At 44.6% G+C, this 22,503-nt stretch overlaps 6 protein-coding genes across 9 annotated transcripts; 1 reads left to right on the top strand and 5 right to left on the bottom strand.

Moving 5' to 3' along the window:
- The first annotated feature begins 546 nt into the window (after positions 1-546).
- LOC124487117 (prostaglandin D2 receptor 2) lies at positions 547-5,399 on the top strand. 2 transcript variants are annotated; one of them, XM_047049181.1, is made up of 2 exons: positions 547-637; positions 4,135-5,399. In XM_047049181.1, exons 1-2 carry the CDS (start codon positions 596-598, stop codon positions 5,311-5,313), a joined length of 1,221 nt encoding a protein of 406 aa, XP_046905137.1. In that variant the 5' UTR covers positions 547-595; the 3' UTR covers positions 5,314-5,399. The 2 variants fall into 2 exon arrangements, with proteins under 2 accessions (XP_046905137.1, XP_046905138.1); XM_047049182.1 differs by lacking the exon at positions 547-637 and adding an exon at positions 996-1,142.
- A 995-nt stretch (positions 5,400-6,394) lies between these two features.
- si:dkey-165a24.9 (G-protein coupled receptor 4) lies at positions 6,395-8,407 on the bottom strand. Its single transcript, XM_047049183.1, has 2 exons — positions 7,081-8,407; positions 6,395-6,925 (listed from the first exon to the last, which is right to left on the bottom strand). The coding sequence occupies exons 1-2, from the start codon at positions 7,662-7,664 to the stop codon at positions 6,532-6,534; spliced, it is 978 nt and encodes a 325-aa protein (XP_046905139.1). The 5' UTR covers positions 7,665-8,407; the 3' UTR covers positions 6,395-6,531.
- Positions 8,408-9,278: 871 nt separating this feature from the next.
- On the bottom strand, positions 9,279-12,899 carry ugt5g1 (UDP glucuronosyltransferase 5 family, polypeptide G1). The gene is made up of 2 exons (XM_047049179.1): positions 12,682-12,899; positions 9,279-11,213 (listed from the first exon to the last, which is right to left on the bottom strand). Exons 1-2 carry the CDS (start codon positions 12,696-12,698, stop codon positions 9,581-9,583), a joined length of 1,650 nt encoding a protein of 549 aa, XP_046905135.1. The 5' UTR covers positions 12,699-12,899; the 3' UTR covers positions 9,279-9,580.
- Positions 12,900-13,678: 779 nt separating this feature from the next.
- LOC124487119 (placenta-specific gene 8 protein-like) lies at positions 13,679-15,804 on the bottom strand. Of its 3 annotated transcripts, none has more exons than XM_047049186.1 (4): positions 15,738-15,804; positions 15,169-15,294; positions 14,687-14,871; positions 13,679-14,604 (listed from the first exon to the last, which is right to left on the bottom strand). In XM_047049186.1, exons 2-4 carry the CDS (start codon positions 15,287-15,289, stop codon positions 14,353-14,355), a joined length of 558 nt encoding a protein of 185 aa, XP_046905142.1. In that variant the 5' UTR covers positions 15,290-15,294; positions 15,738-15,804; the 3' UTR covers positions 13,679-14,352. The 3 variants fall into 3 exon arrangements, with proteins under 3 accessions (XP_046905142.1, XP_046905141.1, XP_046905140.1); XM_047049185.1 differs by having other exon boundaries at positions 15,750-15,799; XM_047049184.1 differs by lacking the exon at positions 15,738-15,804 and having other exon boundaries at positions 15,169-15,720.
- A 779-nt stretch (positions 15,805-16,583) lies between these two features.
- Positions 16,584-17,788, bottom strand: LOC124487121 (cornifelin homolog B-like). Its single transcript, XM_047049188.1, has 3 exons — positions 17,680-17,788; positions 17,326-17,480; positions 16,584-16,733 (listed from the first exon to the last, which is right to left on the bottom strand). The coding sequence occupies exons 1-3, from the start codon at positions 17,786-17,788 to the stop codon at positions 16,611-16,613; spliced, it is 387 nt and encodes a 128-aa protein (XP_046905144.1). The 3' UTR covers positions 16,584-16,610.
- Positions 17,789-18,531: 743 nt separating this feature from the next.
- On the bottom strand, positions 18,532-22,368 carry LOC124487120 (cornifelin homolog A-like). The gene is made up of 3 exons (XM_047049187.1): positions 21,086-22,368; positions 20,771-20,925; positions 18,532-20,312 (listed from the first exon to the last, which is right to left on the bottom strand). Exons 1-3 carry the CDS (start codon positions 21,189-21,191, stop codon positions 20,181-20,183), a joined length of 393 nt encoding a protein of 130 aa, XP_046905143.1. The 5' UTR covers positions 21,192-22,368; the 3' UTR covers positions 18,532-20,180.
- Positions 22,369-22,503: the final 135 nt, after the last annotated feature.

Raw genomic sequence — 22,503 nt, 5'->3', positions numbered from 1 at the left:
ATAGCAGCAGTCTTAAAGAGAGCAAACATGGGTCTGGAAGTGACAGCACAGAGGCACACCCACGAATATGGGCCGACATAAGCAACTTTTCTTAGCTCTTCATTTGCCCAAAATATAGCACAATGTGTTCAGCATTTTGTACAAATATGTATTTACATTTTTGTGTCCACTGCAGTTGCATTAAGTTGATGGCGTATCCTTCTTTCTCCAGCAGGTGACAGCGTATAGCGGTTCAGTGAATTGATATTACATCCTTGCCTTTTTTTTTAAAGCTACACGCTAGGGGGCTAAACGTGGATGTTTGGAAGAAGAGTTACACCGCTGCTCAAAAATGTACGAATGCAAAAAAAATATATATATAAAACACTCAATGCAGGCGTAGGCTCAGTAGCCTATAGGTCCTCCAGATACATCTCTGTTTAAATCACACTTCTGCATATTTTGTGTAGGCTATGCAGTATTCCTTAGCCGATACTTTTACATGTGTAAATGTAGGCTAATGCATACATTTTATTATTTGAGCCGAACCTCTCCAGTGTAACGGGGGTTCATAAATGGAAGCGTAATCTAGTGTTCTACAAGAGCATGTGACAACATGATACGGGGGTTTGCCTCCTCTGAATACGGAACCTGTGGAGTAAGTTTAAGATGCATTTGATGTCAGGCAATGTTGGTCTAACGTGTTATGTATGACATTTTTTTTATTTTATAATAAGTCAGCTGCAATCAATAGTCACACCTTTCACACGTTTAATTGATATTATAAGCCACTTCCCGTCGCACTTTCTTGACAAAACTCCTTGACCTATGATGAATTTTAGAATTCTAGCTTCTTAAGTTGTTTTTAGTCTGTAATGTCACACTTTGCTAAACCAGCACCCTACTATTTGGGGTTAGAAGTGTGGTTTATGAAACTTCCTTTCATGTAAATTGAGCTGTAGGACACATGGGTTGTACAACCTTGACATTTCCTCATCAGTATTTCATGCAAAAGGTTCATGAACGCTTCTCTTTTGGCAAGTTAGTGCCCGTGTTGTCTGTGGCGATAGTTCTGATCTTGACCTGCGCCACTGTCAAGAGGTGAATCGATAGGCTACAACCCACGAATACTGCAGGCATTTATTACAGTTGAAAAGACCCAGGTATTTTTTATTACTATTAATTTATATTTGTGATAATTTATAGGCTAATGTAAAACTGTAAAACTTACATTTTATATTTAAACTAGGCCTAATTTATGCTATTTATTTATATAACCAATGTTTAAAACCAGGTTATAGTGGTCATTGGGTGTGTATGACTAATGAAAAAAAAAAAAAGACAAAATGTGTAGGCTATGACTTTGAATCAATGTAGTTCCGTTACTAATGACACAGCATGGATCCATTAACTAGAATTGATTGTCGCACGGAAACGTCATAAATGTTATAACTTTATAATTTGTAGGCAATGGCTGGCTTGCATTTAAACAGAAATAAACCCATTGGCCAAATTCTTCTGCCTTTTTTGTCTATTGCAGCATTCAAATTAGTCACGCTTCGATTATTATATATTTTTCATGCCACCTACAGTGCCCTCCAAAAGTATTGGAACAGTGAGGCGAATTCCTTTATTTTTGCTGTAGACTGAAAACATTTGGGCTTGACATCAAATAATGAACGTGAGACCAGAGATCAACGTTTCAGCTTTTATTTCCAGGTATTTACATCAGGATCTGATGCACAACTAAGAAAATATCACATTTTGTTTGAATCCACCCATTTGTCATGTGATCAAAAGTATTGGAACAGATATACTTAAAACATATTTAAGTGAATAAGACTTAATATTTAGTTGCAAATCCTTTGCTTTCAATAACTGCAGCAAGTCTGTGACCCATTGACGTCACCAAACTTTTGCATTCTTCCTTTTTGATGCTTTCCCAGGCTTTCACTGGTGCCTCTTTCAGTTGTTGTTTGTTTTGTGGGGTTCCCCCCTTCAGTCTCCTCTTAAGCAGGTAAAATGCATGCTCTATAGGGTTTAAGTCTGGAGATTGACTTGGCCAGTCTAATACCTTCCATTTCTTGCCCCTGATGAACTCCTTTGTTGTTTTGGCAGTGTGTTTTGGGTCGTTATCTTGCTGCATGATGAAGGCTCTGCCAATCAGTTTGGTTGCATCTTTCCTTAAATTGGCAGACAAAATGTTTCTGTAGACTTCCGAGTTCATTTTGCTGCTGCCATCATGTGTTACATCCTCAATGAAGATTAATGAGCCCGTCCCAGAAGAAGCCATGCAAGCCCAAGCCATGACATTACCTCCACCGTGTTTCACAGATGAGCTTGTGTGTTTGGGATCATGAGCAGTTCCTTTCTTTCTCCAAACTTTAGCCTTTCCATCACTTTGGTAAAAGTTAATCTTTGTCTCATCAGTCCATAAAACTTTGTCCCAGAATTTCTGAGGTTCATCTCTGTACTTTTTGGCAAATTCCAGCCTGGCCTTCCTATTCTTCTTGCTAATGAGTGGTTTGCATCTTCTGGTGTAGCCCTTGTACTTTTGTTCATGAAGTCTTCTGCGAACAGTAGATAGTGATACCTTCACTCCTGCCATCTGGAGGTTGTTGCTGATCTCACTAACAGTTGTTTTAGGGTCTTTCTTTACAGCTCTCACAATGTTTCTGTCATCAACTGCTGATGTTTTCCTTGGTCTACCTGTTCGACGTCTGTTACTTTATGCACCAGTAGTTTTCTTCTTCTTCAGGACATTCCAAATGGTTGTACTGGCTATGGCCAATGTTTCTGCAATGGCTCTGATTGATTTTCCATCTTCTCTAAGACTCACAATTGCTTGTTTTTCACCCAAAGACAGCGCTCTGGTTTTCATGTTGTTTTCACCTCTGAATACAGTCTGCATAGACAAAACCTATCTTACCCAATCTGAACCTGAGTGTAGACATTCAGTGGTATTTATTGATTGAATAATGTATGTAATAGGACACACCTGGGCAACAAAACACACCTGTCAGTCACATGTTCCAATACTTTTGCTCACGTGACAAATGGGTGGGTTCGAACAAAAAGGTGATATTTTCTAATTTGTGCATCAGATCCTGATGTAAATACCTGGAAATAAAAGCTGAAACGTTGATCTCTGGTTTCACATTCATCGTTTGATGTCAAGCCCAAATGTTTTCAGTCTACAGCAAAAATAAAGGAATTGGCCTCACTGTTCCAATACTTTTGGAGGGCACTGTATGTGCATTTGCGTGGATTCTGCAAAATGTGCCTCGAGTAGCCTATGTGTCGAAAATGACCCTGGATGAGATGTCTGGAGGAGGAGCGGCACATTATAGCAGAGGTGTTCTTCCTTTGAAACATATCCAATTTATCAGCGATTGTAAATTATTTCAAAAACCACTATTCGAATAAAGGTCATCAATCAGTCAACAAATAACCAGTTTATTTATAGAGCAATCATGTTAATCGCAAGGGTTTCCATTGCGTAGCCTAAATTTTCAGGATATAATTCATGTCTATTTTATGACCTTGGCTTACCTTAGCACAGGAATCTTTTAACGCCTATAGGCCGCTGATAAGAGGCTATTATTCATTTAAGACCGGACTCATCACGCCATAGTCCCCCTCTGAGACAAAACGTATTCAACCAGTGCTATCAATATGACAAGTTGTAATAAAATGTTTGGCTGCATGATATTACCTTTCCGTGTTGGTCTGAGAAGATCATGAGAAACTTGTATTTAATTATAGCTTCTGATGATCATCTCAGACCATTCTACTTCAAGTGTAGGCTATACTTGTTTGGCAGAAAGCCTATTTTGAGAGGGAAGACTTCCTGCATTAAATACAGTAGGCTAAATCATGACAGTTTGTGACACTTATCACACAAGTTGTTATTATCACAGCAAGCCCTTAGCTGGTACCATGGTGCCTTAGCGGTTCCTTGCTTACACCCAATGTCTCTCAGATTTGTACTTAATAAAAGAATGCAAGTCCTGTTATGAAAATAGATTAGGATAACATTGGCCTTGTGATAAAAAATTAAATAGGTCCCTCAGTGCATGTTTAATTAAAACAGGCCTCAAGTAAATGTATGAATATGTCCTTAATAGTTTCTCGGGATCTCTCCCGTCTTTGCAGGCTCAGATTCATTCCAAGACCGGACTGTGTCAGAAAATCAGCAGCAAAGTTTCAGCAACCTTCCCCAAAATGTCCACCTCCAACGTGTATTGCCCTATGATTCAGTATATGGTCAACTTCACCTCCAACAGTACAAAAGGTCCAGCCATAGTGTCCCTCCACGGCCTGATCTCCACCCTGGGCATCCTGGAGAACGTGCTGATCCTGGGGGTGATCGGTCTGCGTGTGCGCCGCACAGTCATCAGCGTCTGGATCCTCAACCTGGCAGCGTCCGACTTCCTGGCCACCGCCTCCCTGCCTTTCTTCACCTTATTCATGGCCCAGGGTGATAGCTGGATCCTGGGCACCACCTTCTGCCAACTACATTCCTCCATCTTCTTCCTCAACATGTTTGCTAGTGGTCTGCTGCTGGCGGCCATTTCCCTCGACCGCTGTCTGGTGGTGATGAAGCCAATCTGGGCCCAAAACCACAGGAATATCAAGCTGGTTAGCAGAGTGTGTGGCCTTATCTGGGCCCTGTCTATCATCTGCACCATCCCCTTCTATCTCTTCCGTGATACTATTAAACGGAACTCTGGCCAAGTCTTGTGTTACTATAATTATGCCAAATTTCTACCTGTGGGGGAAGTTGATATTCCAGGGTTGTGCTGGGCCCGGCACGAGGCCCTAGCTGTGGTTAAATTCCTCGTATCTTTCTTACTTCCCCTGGTGTGCATTATCAGCAGCTATGTGATGGTGCACTACAGAGTGAAACAGAGAGGCCACCGGTGCTCCTTCAGATTTGTGCGCCTGGTCGTGGCCGTGGTGGTGAGCTTCGTGGCCTGCTGGGCACCGTACCACATCCTCAGCATCCTGGAAGCGGTGGCGTCCCGCGGATCACGCATACACATCGCCACGGCCACCACCTTGCCCTATGCCGCCAGCTTCTCCTTCCTCAACGCCGTGCTCAATCCCGTCCTCTACGTGTTCAGCTGTCCCAACCTGTGCAGCAAAATCCGCGAGTCCTTCAGCGCCGTTCTGGAGAACGTTCTGGCCGAGGACATAGGGGAGTTGTCACGACGACGCAGCACTATGCGGTCCTCCATTAGCACCTCAGAGATACTGATGAGACAGAAGAGCACCATCGCCCCTCCCCCTGACCAGAAAGAGGTCAATGGAGGAAGGGAAGAGGATCAATAGAGAAACAACCATCCTGCTGAGGAAGAGGAGAGGAGCAGGAGGTTCTGAGGAGCAGGTGGTTCTGAGGAGCAGGTGGTTCTGAGGAGAAGGTGGTTCTGAGGAAAAGGTGGTTCTGAGGAAAAGGTGGTTCTGAGGAGAAGGTGGTTCTGAGGAGAAGGCAGTGTGCTGAAATGGACAGAAAGGTTGTGAAGTTTAAGGCCATACAGCCATGTGAGAAAAGCCATCATAACCATGCCATTGTTGGATTTTCTCATTTGAATTAGTGTTATAAACAGTGCCATGTTACCTCTTTTTGTACTTTGTAATGTTGTACCAGATTTTAGATAATGGGGGAATTGGTTGCTTTTGGCATCAATTTAAACTGAAAAACAGGCTTAACAATGCAATTGCATGCAAATTGTATTTAGAATTGTGTTTATTTGATTGTCATGATCTTAGCAGTTGTGCTGTTGAAACTTTGACTGTTAAAATTGAGTGAGACAAACATCAGCATTTTTCTTTCAGGGATTGAAACTAACCACAAATGTTTTTCATATCAGCAAAAAAGTGAACTGAAAAATGTATTTAGAACAGCTGGGTATTCTGTACTCTGCATTTCTTGGAATGACGGAAGTTGCAAAACTGTGACGATGATGACAACGTATAATGCAATATGTATGAATACATTTAATTTTTGTTGTAAAATGCTTTATATGCTTTTAAATGTCAAAGCTAATGCAAATCATTAAATGAAAAATAAAACTTGACAAAACAACATATTATACTTGTTCGTAATCCTTCCCTTCACATGACTCAGCTTCATCATGACTGCTGTACATCTTTGCAAGGGTGCACAGGATATAACAGTAGAGTGTTCATATATTGTGTTTGATCTCCATCAATGTTCAAAAGTCTTCCAGCTGCAGAACAAGTTGTATCGTGTATGTTCACATTCTGAATATTCTCCCCCTAAGACTGCCAAGGCAAATCCCAGGCAGCAGCATTCCTCCCATGGGGTGGCACAATTGCTAAGTTTCTTTCTCAAAACCCATTGTTCCTCGCTCAAGCTGGAAAAGTGAGTCAGTTCCTCGAACTAAGGTCCCCCCCCCCCCCCTCCCCCCTTTGAGAGCAGCTGAATGCATCCACAGAGAACAGCTAACACAATGGCCAGACTCATTTTCTCAAAGACCAGGGAACAAGGCCAGCACAGTAAATCTAGTCCCCTCGGGTCTGTTTATCCTAAACGCTGATACTCTGGTCATGGTGACCTCTGGTGCTGAGAGGCACTTCCTTGGACGCTCTGTGCCGACGTCCCAGGCAGGGTAGAGACCTGCGTAGCTCTAGCCGGGCATCGTGGCACAGGAAGATGTAGAACAGGGGGTCTAGAAGGGTATTGAGGCTGGTCAGGCCATAGCACAGCCGGTAGGTCAGGAAAATGGACTGTTCCAGTTGGCAGGGTTTCTCGGTCAGGAGCAGGGACACAAACCTGTATCCCCCTACAAGGTGGTATGGTCCAAATATCACGATGAAGTTAATGGTGATGAGGGTGAGGATGCCTACGATCTTGTTGCGTTCTTGGTCAGAGACGGAGGGCGAGCGTTGTAGGGTCACACGGATGCGGGCGGAAGTGTAGCTGCAAAGGACGGGAAGCAGTCAAAGAAATGTTATGAATCAGTTCTTAAAGATGCAATATGATTATCTGGCAACATTCCATATATGGAAATAGAAACAGCATGGCTGTATTAAACATGTATTGAATCCCTTTGAAAACCATGCCTACTCACTCACCCCAGTATTCCACAAGGCAGAAGGAACCCGAGAACCACGGTGGCGATCTTGAAGTGGAAGTACCTGGGCCTGATAGGGTACTGCTCCAGACACAGCTTTCTGTTGGCATCAAACACTGTGTTCAGGAGCCCAATCAGACAGAACAGGAAGGTCAGTGTCCAGACCACCACCCCCGACATGGCCGCCACCCTCACCGTCCGCACGCCACGACTGCTCAGGGGATGGACGATGGCAAGGCAGCGGTCGAGCGCGATGAGGCACAGGAAAACCACGCTGGCGTACACGTTCACGTAGAATATGTAGCCCACAAACTCGCAGGCGGGCTGGCCGTAGGGCCAGCTATGGCCCCCCTGCAGGTAGAGGATCCAGAGAGGCAGGGTGAGCAGCTGGAGGAGGTCGGAGAGCAAGAGGTTGAGGATGTAGACCAGCTGGCAGCCACCCCCGCCAGAGCGGCCCAGTTGGTACAGCCCCCATAGAGAGAGCAGGTTGGACGGCAGACCCAGTGAAAATGCAAAGCTGTAGATGTAGGTGAGACCATCAGTATCAGTGTCCAGGGGGAGGTTGCAGGTGTCGTTGTGGGACATTGTCTCTAATGCAGGGGGGAAACCCTGAAAAACTGCAGAGAGAACACAAGGAGTAGCAGGGTACTGTAGCAAAATATTTCTTTGTTGAAAGAGATAACAGGCGGTTTTGCTGTTGAGCCCATCCAATTGTTTACTATGAAATGCAATGGCTCCTTCAGGGAAAAACAATGGAATAGACTGCTACCAGATATATCTCAAATGAGATGAGTCCACAGGTGGGTCCACTGTTTGATAAACATGTGAAGACTCCAGTTGGATCGGTTTACCTCTGGGTCAAGATGAGTTCCACACAGGTGTAAGAATGTTCTCCTGCTTGAGATCTAACCACTACATGTTAGCAACATGTCATTGTCGGCTACATGACCCTCAAAGATAACCGAGAGCTCTAACATAATTCTGAAGACGACGTTCCATGACCTAGAAGGTCAACAGGTGCATGTCACAAAATGTCAGATTCACTCAAAGTACAAAACCCCCAAAAAACAACGACCAACATAAAATGGTGTTTTAAAAGTCTTCAAACTCCATATTCAACTTCCATGAAAAGAATGTCGATCCTTCCAGACAGCTCCGTTCCATCCACGTCTGGGTGACCTGTGCACAGTGTTCGCACTGAAGGGTACACGGCTCCTTCACTCGGCCTTGTCTATTTCGTAACTATTTCCTCTGCAGGAAACCCACTTTTTCAACTTTAAAGGCAACATCCTGGGGCAGGAGAACGCCTTTCTTTTCCAGAACAAAAACACTGCACTACCTCCCTTTACCTCTCTCACTTTTTTTTTTTTATCTCCACAGTCTATGAGCACAGGACTAGACTATGACTGAGAAAGATATTTGGTAAAGAGAACTGGAAAGGAGAACTAGGAACTTGTAGCTTCTGTTGCACTGGAGCATCTCAACAATGTGTCAATTTTAAACGTTGACTTCCGTTCGCTGCTTGTTCAAAGCAAACATTTGATGAGATGCACGTGGTCTTCACATGTTTATTCAAGTCAGAATGATGTCATAGTTATGTGTAGTTGTTGTGGCAAAATTGAATCAGTAACAAATCTAGCTTTTGCATTTTCCATTAACAGAAACAAATGTGTGTGGGTGTATTTTGCTGCATGGGTGTTTGTGTGTGTGAGAAAGAATGTGTGTGTGCGTATTCTTGTGCAGGCCAGAGATAACACACACCACAGTGATCATGATTGGTTTAGCAGTGTGCGTGTGCGTGTGTGTGTGTGTGCGTGTGTGCGTGTGCGTGTGCGTGTGCGTGTGCGTGTGCGTGTGTGTGTGTGTGTGTGTGCAGGAGGAGACAATTCTGAGATCACTCAAACAAACAAAGCCAATTATGGATCACTCAAACATTCTCAGAAATGTATGAGTGTTTATCAACCTTAAACAAGAAACTTACACTCATAGCAGATTGCACAGTGCTAGATGTAGGTGTAGTTTACGGTATGTAAACACCGAGTAGGCTACCCTCAGTGAACTTTCAAGCATTCAAGCATAGGAAAAAAAGTCTTCAGCACATTTCAGATCGTTTGGAGAGATTAGGTGTGTTAAGACAATGATGCCGGGTTGTATTTTTACCACATGATTTCAGAGAGAGGAGGGTCTAATCGTTCTCATCTCGTTTCTTTTCTTTGAAATGTCACCAGATGACTGATGAGGATTTAGGTGTGGAACTATAAATGTTTTGTTTTTGGAAGGATAACGTTTTGATGGAAACCAAATGTTTACATTGAATTGAGTATTTTAATTACTGTTTGTTACATTTTATACTCATTATAAAATACATGAAAAAATAAAATCAAACTATTAAATTTCACTCAAACTATTTATGTTATATGTAGACAGGAATTCAATTGCACACATGATCTAAACTAAAACGAACATACATCCTATTGCTAGATCAAAATATATCATCTATGTCAATCCAGCTTGGTCTTGTTGTTCCTGGAGCATTTGTAGCAGCAGAGCAGCCTGCAGACTGAGAGGGCTGCCCAGAGGGAGGCCCCGCCAAGGGCCAGGAACAGCACTGCCACATCCAGGCTGTGGTAAGAGAACAAGGCCAGGCTGGAGGCCTGTGACCGGAGGTGGGCCGCTCCCTTGTTCCTCATCACGTACTCGATCCAGAAGGTGGCGCTGGCGAGCGGTGACACGGGCGTGTCGCGGTGCAGGCGGGAGAGCCTCTGCATGCTGTGGCGGTAGGAGGGGTTCTCCAGCACGTCTCTGAGGGCCACCAGGAAGTCCTCGGAGGTCAGGCTGGCGGCCTCCAGCACCCTTGCCGCCCCTCGCACCTGCAGGCGCAGCAGGTTGTCAAACTGGTCAAAGAGGAGGGGCAGGCCCAAGATAGGCACCCCGTGGTAGATGGCCTCATACAGGCCGTTAGTGCCTCCATGGGCCACGAAGACCTGGGTTTTGGGGTGTCCCAGGAGGTCGTTCTGGGGGAGCCAGTCCAGGAGCAGTGTGTTGTTGCCCAGAGAGGTGGGCCTCGGGCCCAGGTACCTCCACACCACCCTCTGGGGAAGCTGGGCGAAGGCTGTGGCGATGGCCTCCGTTATCTCCATGGGCAGGGCCGACACGAGTGTGCCCATAGACATGACCACCACACCGGCCTCGCCGGAGCCCTGCACGAAGCCCTCCAGCTCCGCAGAGAGAGGCTGCGGCCGGCCACACTGAAACCCCCCCACGTACACCACGTTGGGCATGGTGGGCCGCGGGAACTCCAAGACAAAGTCCACCCTCATCAGCCAGACGTCGGCCGAGCGCTGCATGGAAAGCAGGTCGGCCCCGGGGGGGAAGTGATGTCGGAGCAGACGGGCGTACAGGGGAAGGATGACCAGGCGCTCTTGGAGCAGGCTGGCCACGTGGCGGAGCGCGTTCTCCGTCCTCTGCAGGAAGTCCATCCTGTCAGAGAACAGGGAGTTGTACATGGGGACGTAGGACGGGGGGGAGGGGGCCACGGCCATGTGGGCCTCTCCCGCGTTGAGCCAGCGGACGTTGTAGACCATGGGCAAGCCCAGGTAGTGGGCCAGCAGCACGCCCGAAGGGAAGGCGGGATCGGTCAGCACCAGGTCGAACTCTGACTTCCTGAGTCTGGAGGTCAAGAGGGAGTCCTCCAAGATAGCGGAGATCATCCGCAGCGCCGTGCCGTGGAACATGACCAACATGGCGGCCACGTCCCTCTGCTGCTCCAGGAAGCGCCGCACGGGGGTCATCCGGCGCAGGTCCAGCGAGCGCCGCATCAAGACGGCGTAGAAATCGGGCCCGACGTGCCCGCCGCCCCCACTCTCCTCTGCGTCCTGAGGGGCGATCGTGACGGAACTGTAGAGAGGGGAGTTCTGGGGGATGTACCAGCTCTCTGCGGAACGCACCACGGTGAGGTCGTGACCCCTGGAGTGGAGCTCTCGCAGGATCACCTCCATGTTGACCCAGTGACTGCCGTCCTCCGGGACCACCAGCACCCTGCCGCCTTGGCTACCCACGCCCAGGAGGAGGAGCCAGAGGAGGAAGAGATGGACATTGGACAGCGCTGCTCGGCGTGCGGCCATGTTTTCTTTTCTGTGGAATAAACAAGAAAATACCAATCAGACAAAATGTACTTTCTCTCACTGATACTGCATATATTTTGAAAAGCATACAATATCAATTGTTTGATTTTCTGTATGCATTTTTTAAGTTAGCATACGAAAGGTTTGACTGGGGGACGAGATAACATTAAATGGACATTGAGTTTCGTGTGTGGACTCATTGTCCTTAATCTGCTGTGCAAAACTCCCAATCTCACCATTTCAGCCTATGCATCTGGCAGATGGCCAGGTGTCTGGGGGATTACGCAATCACAAACCATAAACTCCAAAAACAGGGGATCATGGCTGTTATGTAGGAAGGGAGGGGCTCATTTTTGGACATCCAACTTGTTTTTGGAAACTGATCCCATGGTATATGCACTGGAATCATGGGGCGTTGTTGTAGATTCACTCTATAATGGCTTCTCACCAAAAAGGAACCTTACTTTTCACCCAACACATTCAGCAGTGTGTGGACTGTTATTGAAATGTCCGAATCCTTAAACAGAATATGGAGGTTACCACGCGATGACATTGCAAATTGTAAACCTGCAGGGCATGACTGACTTATTATTTTACGCCAAGTGAGCAATTTGTCACCCAGACAGGATGTGGTAGATGTTGGGCAGATACTAGAAGTCTCTTTAACTTCCTGTTGTCTTCTCTCACACAGAACGTCTTCTGAGCAGCCAACGCAGTGAGGTCCTCCAGCCAATGATCTCAGCAGGCTGGATCCCCTGACAACACCGGGTCAGTGGAGCAGGACTGACCAGTACCATGTTGCCATGGTGACCTTCTGTCACAGGTGACAAGTTACATGGGTCGACTTGACCTGGGAGGTACTTGACCTGGGAGGTTTGCAGCACACTGCTTTACAACACTCATTTTACAACACTTATTGGGGGGGTAGAGAGGGTTGTCTGTTAATCGCAAGGTCGGCGGTTTGATCCCCACCTCCTCCTAAGCTATGTAACGAAGTATCCTTGAGCAAAACTCTGAACCCCAAGTTGCTCCAGATGGGCAGGCTGGTGCCTTGCATGGTAGCTCGCTGCCGTCCGTATGTGTGAGTGTGAGTATGAATGTGTGAATGAGAGGCAAACATTGTACAGCCCTTTGAGTGCTGCGAAGAGAAAAGCGCTATATAAATGCAGTCCATTTCTCATTTACCATAACACTCGACAGCAGCATTGATGTAATGTAGCACCACAACCAGATGACTCTCACAGCTTCAGCACAGGACTGACCCTGAGCCGTGTGCAATGACCAGCTTCTCCTACCCATCACTCACGCTGTGCATTTCTCCGACAACAGCGAAATATCGACATATTCTGCGGGTTGAGCCTCTTTCACTGCTCTGCCCTGTCCCCCCTCCACCCAGCTACAACAGGCGTGATTGTGAACAACACATCGTTCGGAAAGGCAGTAACAAAAAAACAATCAACTCCACACAATAAACTCACTGTGTCCAGTTGCACATCGGGCAGTCAGTCCCTGTCTGTGTGTATGGCTGGGCTGTTTCCTTGCGGAAGATACTGGAAGACCTGGTGTGGAAGGTGGCGTGCTGCACACTGGTTGGATAGAAGAGGACGTTCTGGGTTACTGGTAGAGAACGGTTTTGTTGTCCATCTGACCTCAATCCTTGTTTTTTGGGGACACATTTTGGAACACTCGAGCTGTTTCAGTACAAGACGCAGAACACATTTCTCTCTCCCAAGGTGGAACTTCAGAACACTGACCCAGGAGAGGGTTCTAATGAGCTAAATCTAGATGCAGCTGTAGATATCTGGCAGGGTTTTAACAATATTGAAAGAACAACACATTATGTTTTTGGAATCAACCCGACTGTATTTCCAATGTTCTAAAGTTAAAGTTGTTCCTTGTTTTCCATTAAATTTATTTTCTTGTGGCAAGGCTTCCCATCCATGGACCTCATCAGCCAATCTAACATGTCAATGAATCATGATAACGAGTACAAATAAAACTCCTTTAATTTGATGGATCACAACATTATGCTTGTTGAAGGAGGCACACGCTGTCATCTGTAACTACCAGCATGGTACTTGTTTGTCCAGGAACATTTGTCGAGGCGTTGCAGTCTGCAGACTGAGAGGGCTGTACAAACGACGGTCCCAGCTATTGAAAAGGGTCATCGTAAGTAGAAGGTCATGACCCTGGAGTGATCCTAGAGGTCAATGAGCCCATGTTGGATTGTGGCTGTCATGGACAGGCGCCTTAACGTTGCCTTGGAAATAAGAAGGTGGTAGAAGCTGGAAGCTGAGGGCGAATCACAACACCTGGTCTTATCATCTGCACTTCCTTGAGAAAGTGTGACATCAGTAATTCAAAAATAAACAAACCATCCTTTTTATGATTAAGTTTAATGCTAACTTTATTCTTCAGTTGCGTCAGATTGAAATGCACAAATTAATATGTGCTAAACAGTGTTTCTGTGCAGCATTGTAAGTTTTACGGCTTCAACAGATCAACCTCTGCAAAAAGATTCCAGTGAGCCATACACACATCGTCATGGTTACGACACGTAGCCCATAATCACTTTGGATGTGCTCTACTTTGGGGGAGTTCATTATTCAGTTGTGTTGTTGAAGCAAAACACAGGCAGGTGACTGGAATATCAAGAGAGTTCAGACTTGATGGTTAAATGTGATACACTTTATTTCCATGCCTCTCGCTTTGACAGATTTATGAAGGGTAACTCGTAAACGGTAAGATTTTTTTTTTTTAAAAGGTGTGAATTTTATTTCGTCGTTGTCTTTTCATAGACGACTGAAATGTAAAGTCACTGAATTCTAGAGGCTGGTGTTAGGTTAGTGCTACAAGAGAGCCTTCTGTTTTGAAAACGAAATTCCCCCACCCTCACACACACGCACACATACACACACACACACACGCATACACACACACGCACACATACACACACACACACTCATATTCTCATACATACAGTACACAAAAGAGGGATTCTGAGCAACACACAGACTGTATTTTCTCTGCTCCAATAAACCACGCACTATAACAAACTTTACAACTCTTTGGGGGACAATAATGCACTAAAAAATGAGACATAAAGCAACAGGACCAAGTCACATAAAAAATCTTTGTGATGTCAGAAATTACATGAACCTGGCGGTCATGAGGGTCTGGGGGCTGGCGGGGGAGATGTGAGGCTGGCTGGAGATGACCCCTGTCAGGGGAGAGGCTGCCACCATCATGGCTTGGGCCTGGGCTTGGGTCTGGGCCAACACTGTGGGCTGGGCGTTGATGAGGGTGAATGGCTGGCTGCGTCTCTTTATCTCTCTGGCCATCTGACACCAGGAGCACACGTTACAGAAGGTGGCGTAGACGCAGTCGTCTGTCATGTCCCCCTGGAGAAGAAATTACAACTTAATTTATACCGTAGTAAAAAAAAAAACTTCTGGCTAACAGTCTCACCACTTTTGGACCCACCTGGATGCCGTAGCGGTTGCGCACCGCCACCCTCATGGACATGGAGACGGGTGGAGTGCAACTGGGTAGCCCCAGCATCTGCATGCCGCCGCACCCCACGTCCAGCAGGGGGAGACAGAAACACTCTCCGAACTCAGAGGCAGTGGTGCAGGCGAAACACGGGAAGCACCAGTAGGCAAAGCAGCCTGAGAAGTTCAGGGAAGAGATTGATTAGGACAGATATAAAACAAAGCCTTACCTTACTCTTTATAACAGTATAAACCATGATCGTATTGACAGGCAGAATTGGCAGAATTCACAGTACAGCAAGTGTACAAATATGACGCAAAAAAAAGAGGTTAAAAATTCCTAATTACTGTAAAACCAAGAAACAAAACGTGAGGAACCCATACTTTTGATTTGATTTTCCGGTCTGAAAACTGATTTAAAATGACAAGTTCAAATGTAACCGGAGTAGCTGACAAACTTGTAAGTAGACTCACAGACTTGCAGATCATCAAAGCACCCACAGATGCCTGTACTCCACTGGTTGGTCTGGACTGCTATAATAGCCTGGGGTGGGGGCTGGGGGGGCTGGTTGTTTATGATGACACTGGTTGCCATGGTTTCTATCCAACAGAAAAATACCTGGGATTTGGTCAACAACAACAACACGTTTCTTCCAATGGCGCCAAATTGACATTTGACCTTGGACTGAAGCATAGGAAATGGCTTCAGAATATTTGTTCTCTCATGATCTGACTTCCTCCAGTTGTTCTGTAAGTTGACATGGCACCAAAGAGCCTTTGTATGAAACTGACAACAATCAGTCCCGCCCACATCCATTACCTTCATATTGTACACATTCCATGATTGATCAATTTGTTTGTCGTCCGTTCCAAACCTACATCAATGTATATCATTCCCTTAAATGCACACATTCAAAGTGCCTTCACACCAGCACTAACTGTATTATCACGGTGAAATACATCAACCACAATTCACATGATAGTCCATGGTAACTCACATTTGTGTGGGTGAGTTTTCTAGTTATGGAACAGAAGGCACTCACCTGGTCACTCACCTGAACTCAGGATGTGGGAGCATCGGTTACTAAGCTGGCTCAACATTAAACCTTCAGCAGAATGGAGGAACTGTGACTGGAACGGTGTTCATTTGCATGAGTGTGGTTTGCATGGGATTGCACTACCTTAGATTGTTTCAAAGAAGACAGGCGTAGGTCTCATACAGATATATTTTATTACAATAAATGTGCGTACATTAATAAGTATATTAAACATAGTGGTACTGTAATGTTTTTTAATAAGAGGCTGTCTGGATGAGTGATTTGATAATGTTTACAGTAGTGTATTTGACATAGACCAAAGAGTACCAATGGATGGGGCAAGCATGTGAAAAAGATGTCTTCTGGGTCTTTGTTATAAATCTATATGTATCTGCCTCAACAATATTCAATATTTACACAGATGTTTAATTGTAAATGCAAAGCATTAACAGTACCAGCCGAGCATGGAAGCAAAGAGAATGGACACATTATCCAACTGAATAATTACCAAAACAGCTCATTAGTAAAATATTGATGTTGAAGGGGTAGGTTAGGCTGCACGAGACTAGACAGGATTCGATGGGAATGGGCTGGACAGGTGCGCATCAGGATACAGGATCTGTCTGTGAACAGTGTGGCGTGACAGTGTGACTGGAGGAAAGAGACACACCAGACCCAACTGATCGGAGATCCGCCACATGAGGGATGTGAGTCCTGACGTTGGCAGTGCGTGTGATGACGACAGTGTGTGTGAGATGTGTCATGGTTACCAGTGGAGATGACATAGAACCAGTGGTAACAGATAGGGTAGTGTGTAAAAGCTATTTAGCTTGTGTGTTTATGATGATGAAGATGATGATGATAATGATGACCAGGTTCTTAGTGAGGCCGTGTATTGATGAGGGTGATGGGTTGCACTCTGGTCTTCATCTCTCGAGACATTTGACACCAGGTACAGGGCAAACAGAAGACGGAGTACAGACAGTCATTACATAGGGTGCCCTGAAAGAGAGAGAGAGAGAGGGTTAAAGAGGTAAAAAGAGAGAGAGAGAGAGAGAGTGCATGAAAGAGAAAAGCGAGTGTTTGTGTGTGTGATAGAGAGAGAGATAGATGTGAGAGGGAGAAAGCAGGAGAGAGATAGAAAAAGAGAGAGAGTTTACAGACAATTCCTTATATTCCGTATCGACAACCCTGATGTATTGTTTAAGAACAATGAGCGGAAACTAAGTGGGTGACCAAATAGAGAAAATGATGTTTTAGCCCTTGTCTTACCAAAGTCTTCCAGTCAAACCAAAACATCTTACAAAATTTGTGTGTTATCTGTGGACGTGGGTAAGGCTTCTTTATATTCGAAAGGTTAGTGGAACAGGTTTGGTTGGTTCCGGGTCAGATGAAAGGTAAGTGAAATGCCAAAGACCAGGAAAAAGACACCATCCACATGAAAATATATAGGAGGTACACAAGTAGATAAATAAAAATGACGTCAAATCATGGTGTAGGGCTGCTACTGTGTGACAAATGATCTCAATTTAATTTTGAAGGAAGAAAGCAAAAAAGTCACGAATCGAGGTGTGTGTGTTCTGTTTGTCCCCACCTCGATGCCATAGCGATGGCGTAGAGAAGCTCTCAGGGACATGGTGGCGGGGGGGATGGCTCCGAACCAGTCAAGCAGCGGCAGACACAGACACTCTCCTGCTTCCTTCGCTGTGATACATGCAAAGCAAGGGAAGCACCAAAACGCCAAACAGCCTGGGGGGAGAAAGTTTCATGAGTTTCATGGTGGGTCTTTTTTATTGTTATTCTAACTTTTGTTGAACTCTTATTTTGTCTTTGTTATTCGTCCTTTCTCTGTTTCAAACATGCACTTGCACCTTTCTACATACAGCTTAGACACACACACACCCACACACAGGTGTGTATTAGTACACTTCCACAAGGTAAAGCTTACAAGATTTCATGTCTTTAGTGCAGTCACAGATGCCTGAGCTCCATTGGTTGGATGTCGTTGCCATGGCAAATGCCTGGGGCTGTTGAATGATCATCTTTGTAGTAGTCATGTTGAAGCGAGAATTCTATGGAGTCAAGTTATAACAGTATGACAGATGACCAACAACCAGTTCAGATGTAATTTAAGACTGTTATGCCATACATACCGCATCTTTGATTATGGCAACATTACAGTACATTATTAGCGCGTTAAACAATTGTGTGAATAACAATTTATAATAATGTCATGAAGGTATTCCTTTCCTGCAAATAAGTTGACCATTTTTGAGAGAATGATACATTTGGGAACACTTTACATTAAGGTAACATGAAATATATAAGTACATAGCAATACTTATAGAAACAACATAGTAGTTACATAGGAAATGCTACATGTTTGCAGTACCTTAAGTTATTACACAAATGAGTATTGGTTTGAGGAAGTACAGACCGAGTGGGGGGGGGGTCAATGAATGTTGACAGGGATCTTGTATTCATTCAACTGCCCCTTTACAACATCCACTTCCCCCCTATACCCCTCCTCCATACTGTGTCTTGTAACACAATTAGCAAGCAGTACCACTAACACTTAACATTTAATGACAAAGCGATTCCTGTGTACTTACAATGTTTTTACAATAGATATTGCTAGTTACATAATAGCTACTACAGCCTACTGTAAAGTGTTACCACGAAATGTCACTCACCAAGTGTAATTGTAACAGTGTCTTAGTTAACAACAGTTTTTCAAAATGACCTTATCAGTAGTTATGTAGTAGTTGCTACAGTTCATGCTGAAGCTATGGTCTTACAAATGGAACAGGTAGAGAGACAGCTGTTTCATGTAAATTCTCATCAAAATATGTCAGCAAAACACCACAAGAAAGTTCTACATGCCTGCAGTCCCTAGCTTAAAGACATCATACAATTTCATACCTGTGTATTTTCCCGAGGAGAAGCTGGAGAGAAGAGTCTAGAAGGGAAGACACTGAACCCAGGAGACTGATGGGGTGCTGTTTTATAGAATGAGAAACTCTTAGGCTGACACACTGGTTTACCTCTCATTCATCTGGTTCATCCCGTTTTCATTGAAAGAATACATTCGACTCTCAGATCTTCCCTGCCCTGCACACTTAATTTCCACGTTTTGCCCCAGAAACTGAACTGCCCCAGTGTGCCATCTTTTGTACCTTACTTCACAACCATAGAAACCTAGTTAATTCAACTACACTTTTGTTTTACGGCCAAGCTAAGCTTCCACCATTTGACATGCCGGGTATGACATCATCACCATCCGACACGCTGCTTCAGTCAAATATGTCAATAAAATATTTAGTAAGATGTTTATAAAAGGGTGTTTCTTTGAAATATATGGAGGGTCTTAGCAAGGTTGCTAAGCTACCACCAAACAGGAGGGCATGTGTTTACCTTTATCTATATGTCCGTTGTCCATACAGATGGTAAATTAAAAGAATTGGATCCTATTAGAAATATGTTTGCTCTGGTGATGGCAGAAAGTCTTGGCCAAGAGCCCAGGGCTGGACAGCCTAGGTTCACCTGGACAGGTAGCATTCCATGTCACTTGTTTCATACTGGGAACTAGCAGTAAAGCTTAATTCACTAATAAGTGGCAAGACAAAACCAGACAGACTGTACCTAATTTCACAGCCCTTTTCATGTAAGCTGAGCTATCTGAATGTAATACTGATACTCTAGTCATATTTAATATTTTAAGCGTCAGGTACCACTTGATAAAAAGTAAATCATCATGCATGCCTGATCAACTAATCCTGCTGTTGCAGTAAGACAGACTGCTGCCAACCACTCAATGGCTCAGCTAAAAGTCTTACAACAATGTAGAAGTAGTCGATGGGAAATCTGTCCAGTCAGGTATGTGATGATCCCTTTACCCAACGTGCCAGCTAGATGACCTTAGAATGGTCACGTTTGGAATCTTGTTAACTGTAGAACACACCAGGCAGGAAGGTTTTGTTTTTCATGCTTGGTGTTGACGACTGTACATGCTAGCTAGTACTAATCTTGTGAAACATTTGAATGTAAACACTACAATGATGCAACTGCAAGCTGCTCCTTTGGCTATTCTGAAAACCTCAACCTCCACAACCTTGTTTGGTAGCCAGAGGTTTCTCTCCTAGTGGTCAGCACTTCGCTAACCTAAGGTAGCCAGTCAGTGTGCAAAAAAGAAAAACAGTTTATTCACATTATTGCCAACCTGCTAGAGAATTAAATACTAGGAAAATATGTTCTAATGTACTTTAATACTCTTTCATCATATTAAGTCACTTAAACTTGATGAGGTCAAGAATTACAAAAACTACCCAATCAACAGTTGTTTAAAGTTCATATGAGGTCAAACGTGAGGTAGAATGTGTAGTTCAGACGTGGGTGATAACCAACCATAGATGTGGGAGAGGGCTCATTTGTCAGATGATGATGCCTCTTCTAAATCATGTGCGCCCCCTGCAGGGAGGTGAGAGTGATGGGTTGCACTCTGGTCTTCATCTCCTTAGACATTTGACACCAGGTACAGGGCCCACAGAAGAAGGAGAACACACAGTCATTACATAGGGTGCCCTGAAAGAGAGAAAAAGAGTGAGAGTGAGACAGAGTGAGAAAGAAAGAGGGTTAGAGAGATAGAAAAGAGAGAGAGAACGTTGGAGTGAGAGAAAGAGAGTGAGCTAGACAGAGTTTTACAGACAATTCCTTTACAACCAGTATCGACAACGCTGATGCATTGTTTAAGGACAATGAGCAGAAACTAGGTGGGTGACCATAGACAAAATTATGTTTCAGCCCTTCTCTGACCAAAGACTGCAGATGAAAGGTAGGCTAAGTGAAAATGCCATAGACCAGAAGAAAGACACCATCCACATGAAAATGTATAGGAGGTACACAAGTAGATAATAAAAATAACATTTCACGTCAAATCACGGCGTAGGGGTGCTATAATGGGTGACAAACGATCTCAATTTAAGTGTGAAGAAAGCGAAAAGACATGAATCGAGGCATGTGTGTGTTCTGTTTGTCCCCACCTTAATGCCGTAGCGGTAGCGTAGAGAAGCCCTCAAGGACATGGTGGCGGGGGGGATAAGGCCAAAGCAGTCAAGCAGCGGCAGACACAGACACTGTCCCGCTTCCTTCGTTGTGATACATGTAAAGCAAGGCAAGCACCAAAACGCCAAACAGCCTGGGGGGAAAAGTTTCATGAGTTTCACGTTAGTAATTTTTTTTTTTTTTACTGTTATTCTTTCATTCTCTGTTTCAAACATACACTCGAACCTTTGAGCATGCTTAGACACATGCTCACACAGGTGTGTATTAGTACACTTCCACAAGGTAAAGCTTACAAGATTTCATGTCTTTAGTGCAGTCACAGATGTTTGAGCTCCACTGATTGGATGTCGTTGCCGTGGCAAATGCTTGGGGCTGTTGAATGATCATCTTTGAAGTCATGTTGAAGTGATGATTTTGCGGAGTCAAGTTAGAACAGTATGACCGATGACCAAAAACCTACGCTGGCCCACGGGTGCACAACAAAACAACATTAGCGAAGCAAACGAAACAACATTAACACACAACGACATTAACAAAAACGTAACATGCATAAAAACGCTACATATAAAAATAAAAAACTATCACTAGGCCTACTTACAACAACACCACACCATCAGCCGAGAACACAAGCATTGGCCGAGAACACGGTAGTATTGGCCCAAAACACATCAACATTTGCAGGAACGCTGCGTTTCAAGTTGCTCACAACTGAAGTGCTCCAGACCACTGTCACACTGAATCAAAAACTGAACCCCCCAACGGACAACACAGATTTGAGAATTGTAGGCTACATGAAGTCAAGAAATACAAAAACTACCCAATCCACAGTTGTTTGCAGTTCATATGAGGTCAAACGTGAGGTGGGTGATAACCAATCATAGATGTGGGAGGGGACCAAGTTAAAGAGTAGGAGTTTGAAGCTAATTAGTTAAATGACATAATTGAGCCCATGTGGTCCAGGCTCATTTGTCGGATGATGCCTCTTCTAAATCAAGTGCGCCCCCTGCAGGAAGCTGATAGCGGTGTATCGGGCCGAGGAGGAGTTGGTATAGACAGCTGCTTGTCTTTTGAGCTCACGGGAGATCTGGCACCAGGAAAGTGGGTAGCAACAGCAACCGTAGAAACAGTCACTCCACCCCCCCTATAAAACACAACCACACAGATCATTAAACAGTACACAGTTGCAATGAGTAGAGACAGAGTGACACAATTTATAGTCTTCTGGCTTTGTAAGTCTTTGTTTTGATTGAAACTTGTATGAATACACTGAAGTATAATATATGACTGTGACTATTAATCTGGACATTTTAATACTATTACATATTTTAGTAGGTAAAAAGGCCCTCTCAAACCACATGTATCAACATATGCGTAGGATTTGTCCTAAGAATAGTCTCCTATTCATCCTGTGACCAGCAGCTTCTTTCAGGGCCTGCATGTTTCCCACACCACCTCTCTGGGTCAGCATCAGCTCCTATAGCAAGTCTCAGACTACTGCCAACTTCTCTCCTTTGCTGTTATTCTCTCTCTTCTTCTATCTCTCTCCCCCTCTCCCTCTCCCTCTCCTCTCTCTCTCTCTCTCTCTCTCTCTCTCTCTCTCTCTCTCTCTCTCTCTCTCTCTCTCTCTCTCTCTCTCTCTCTCTCTCTCTCTCTCTCTCTCTCTCTCTGGCTACATTAACCACGATTCACATGATAGTCCATGCGGTAACAC

This window comes from Hypomesus transpacificus, chromosome 25, assembly GCF_021917145.1.
Source record: "Hypomesus transpacificus isolate Combined female chromosome 25, fHypTra1, whole genome shotgun sequence".
In the NCBI taxonomy this organism is placed as follows: domain Eukaryota; kingdom Metazoa; phylum Chordata; class Actinopteri; order Osmeriformes; family Osmeridae; genus Hypomesus; species Hypomesus transpacificus.
The sequence above is the reverse complement of the archived record's forward strand: the minus strand, read 5'-3'. Positions and strand labels throughout refer to the sequence as shown.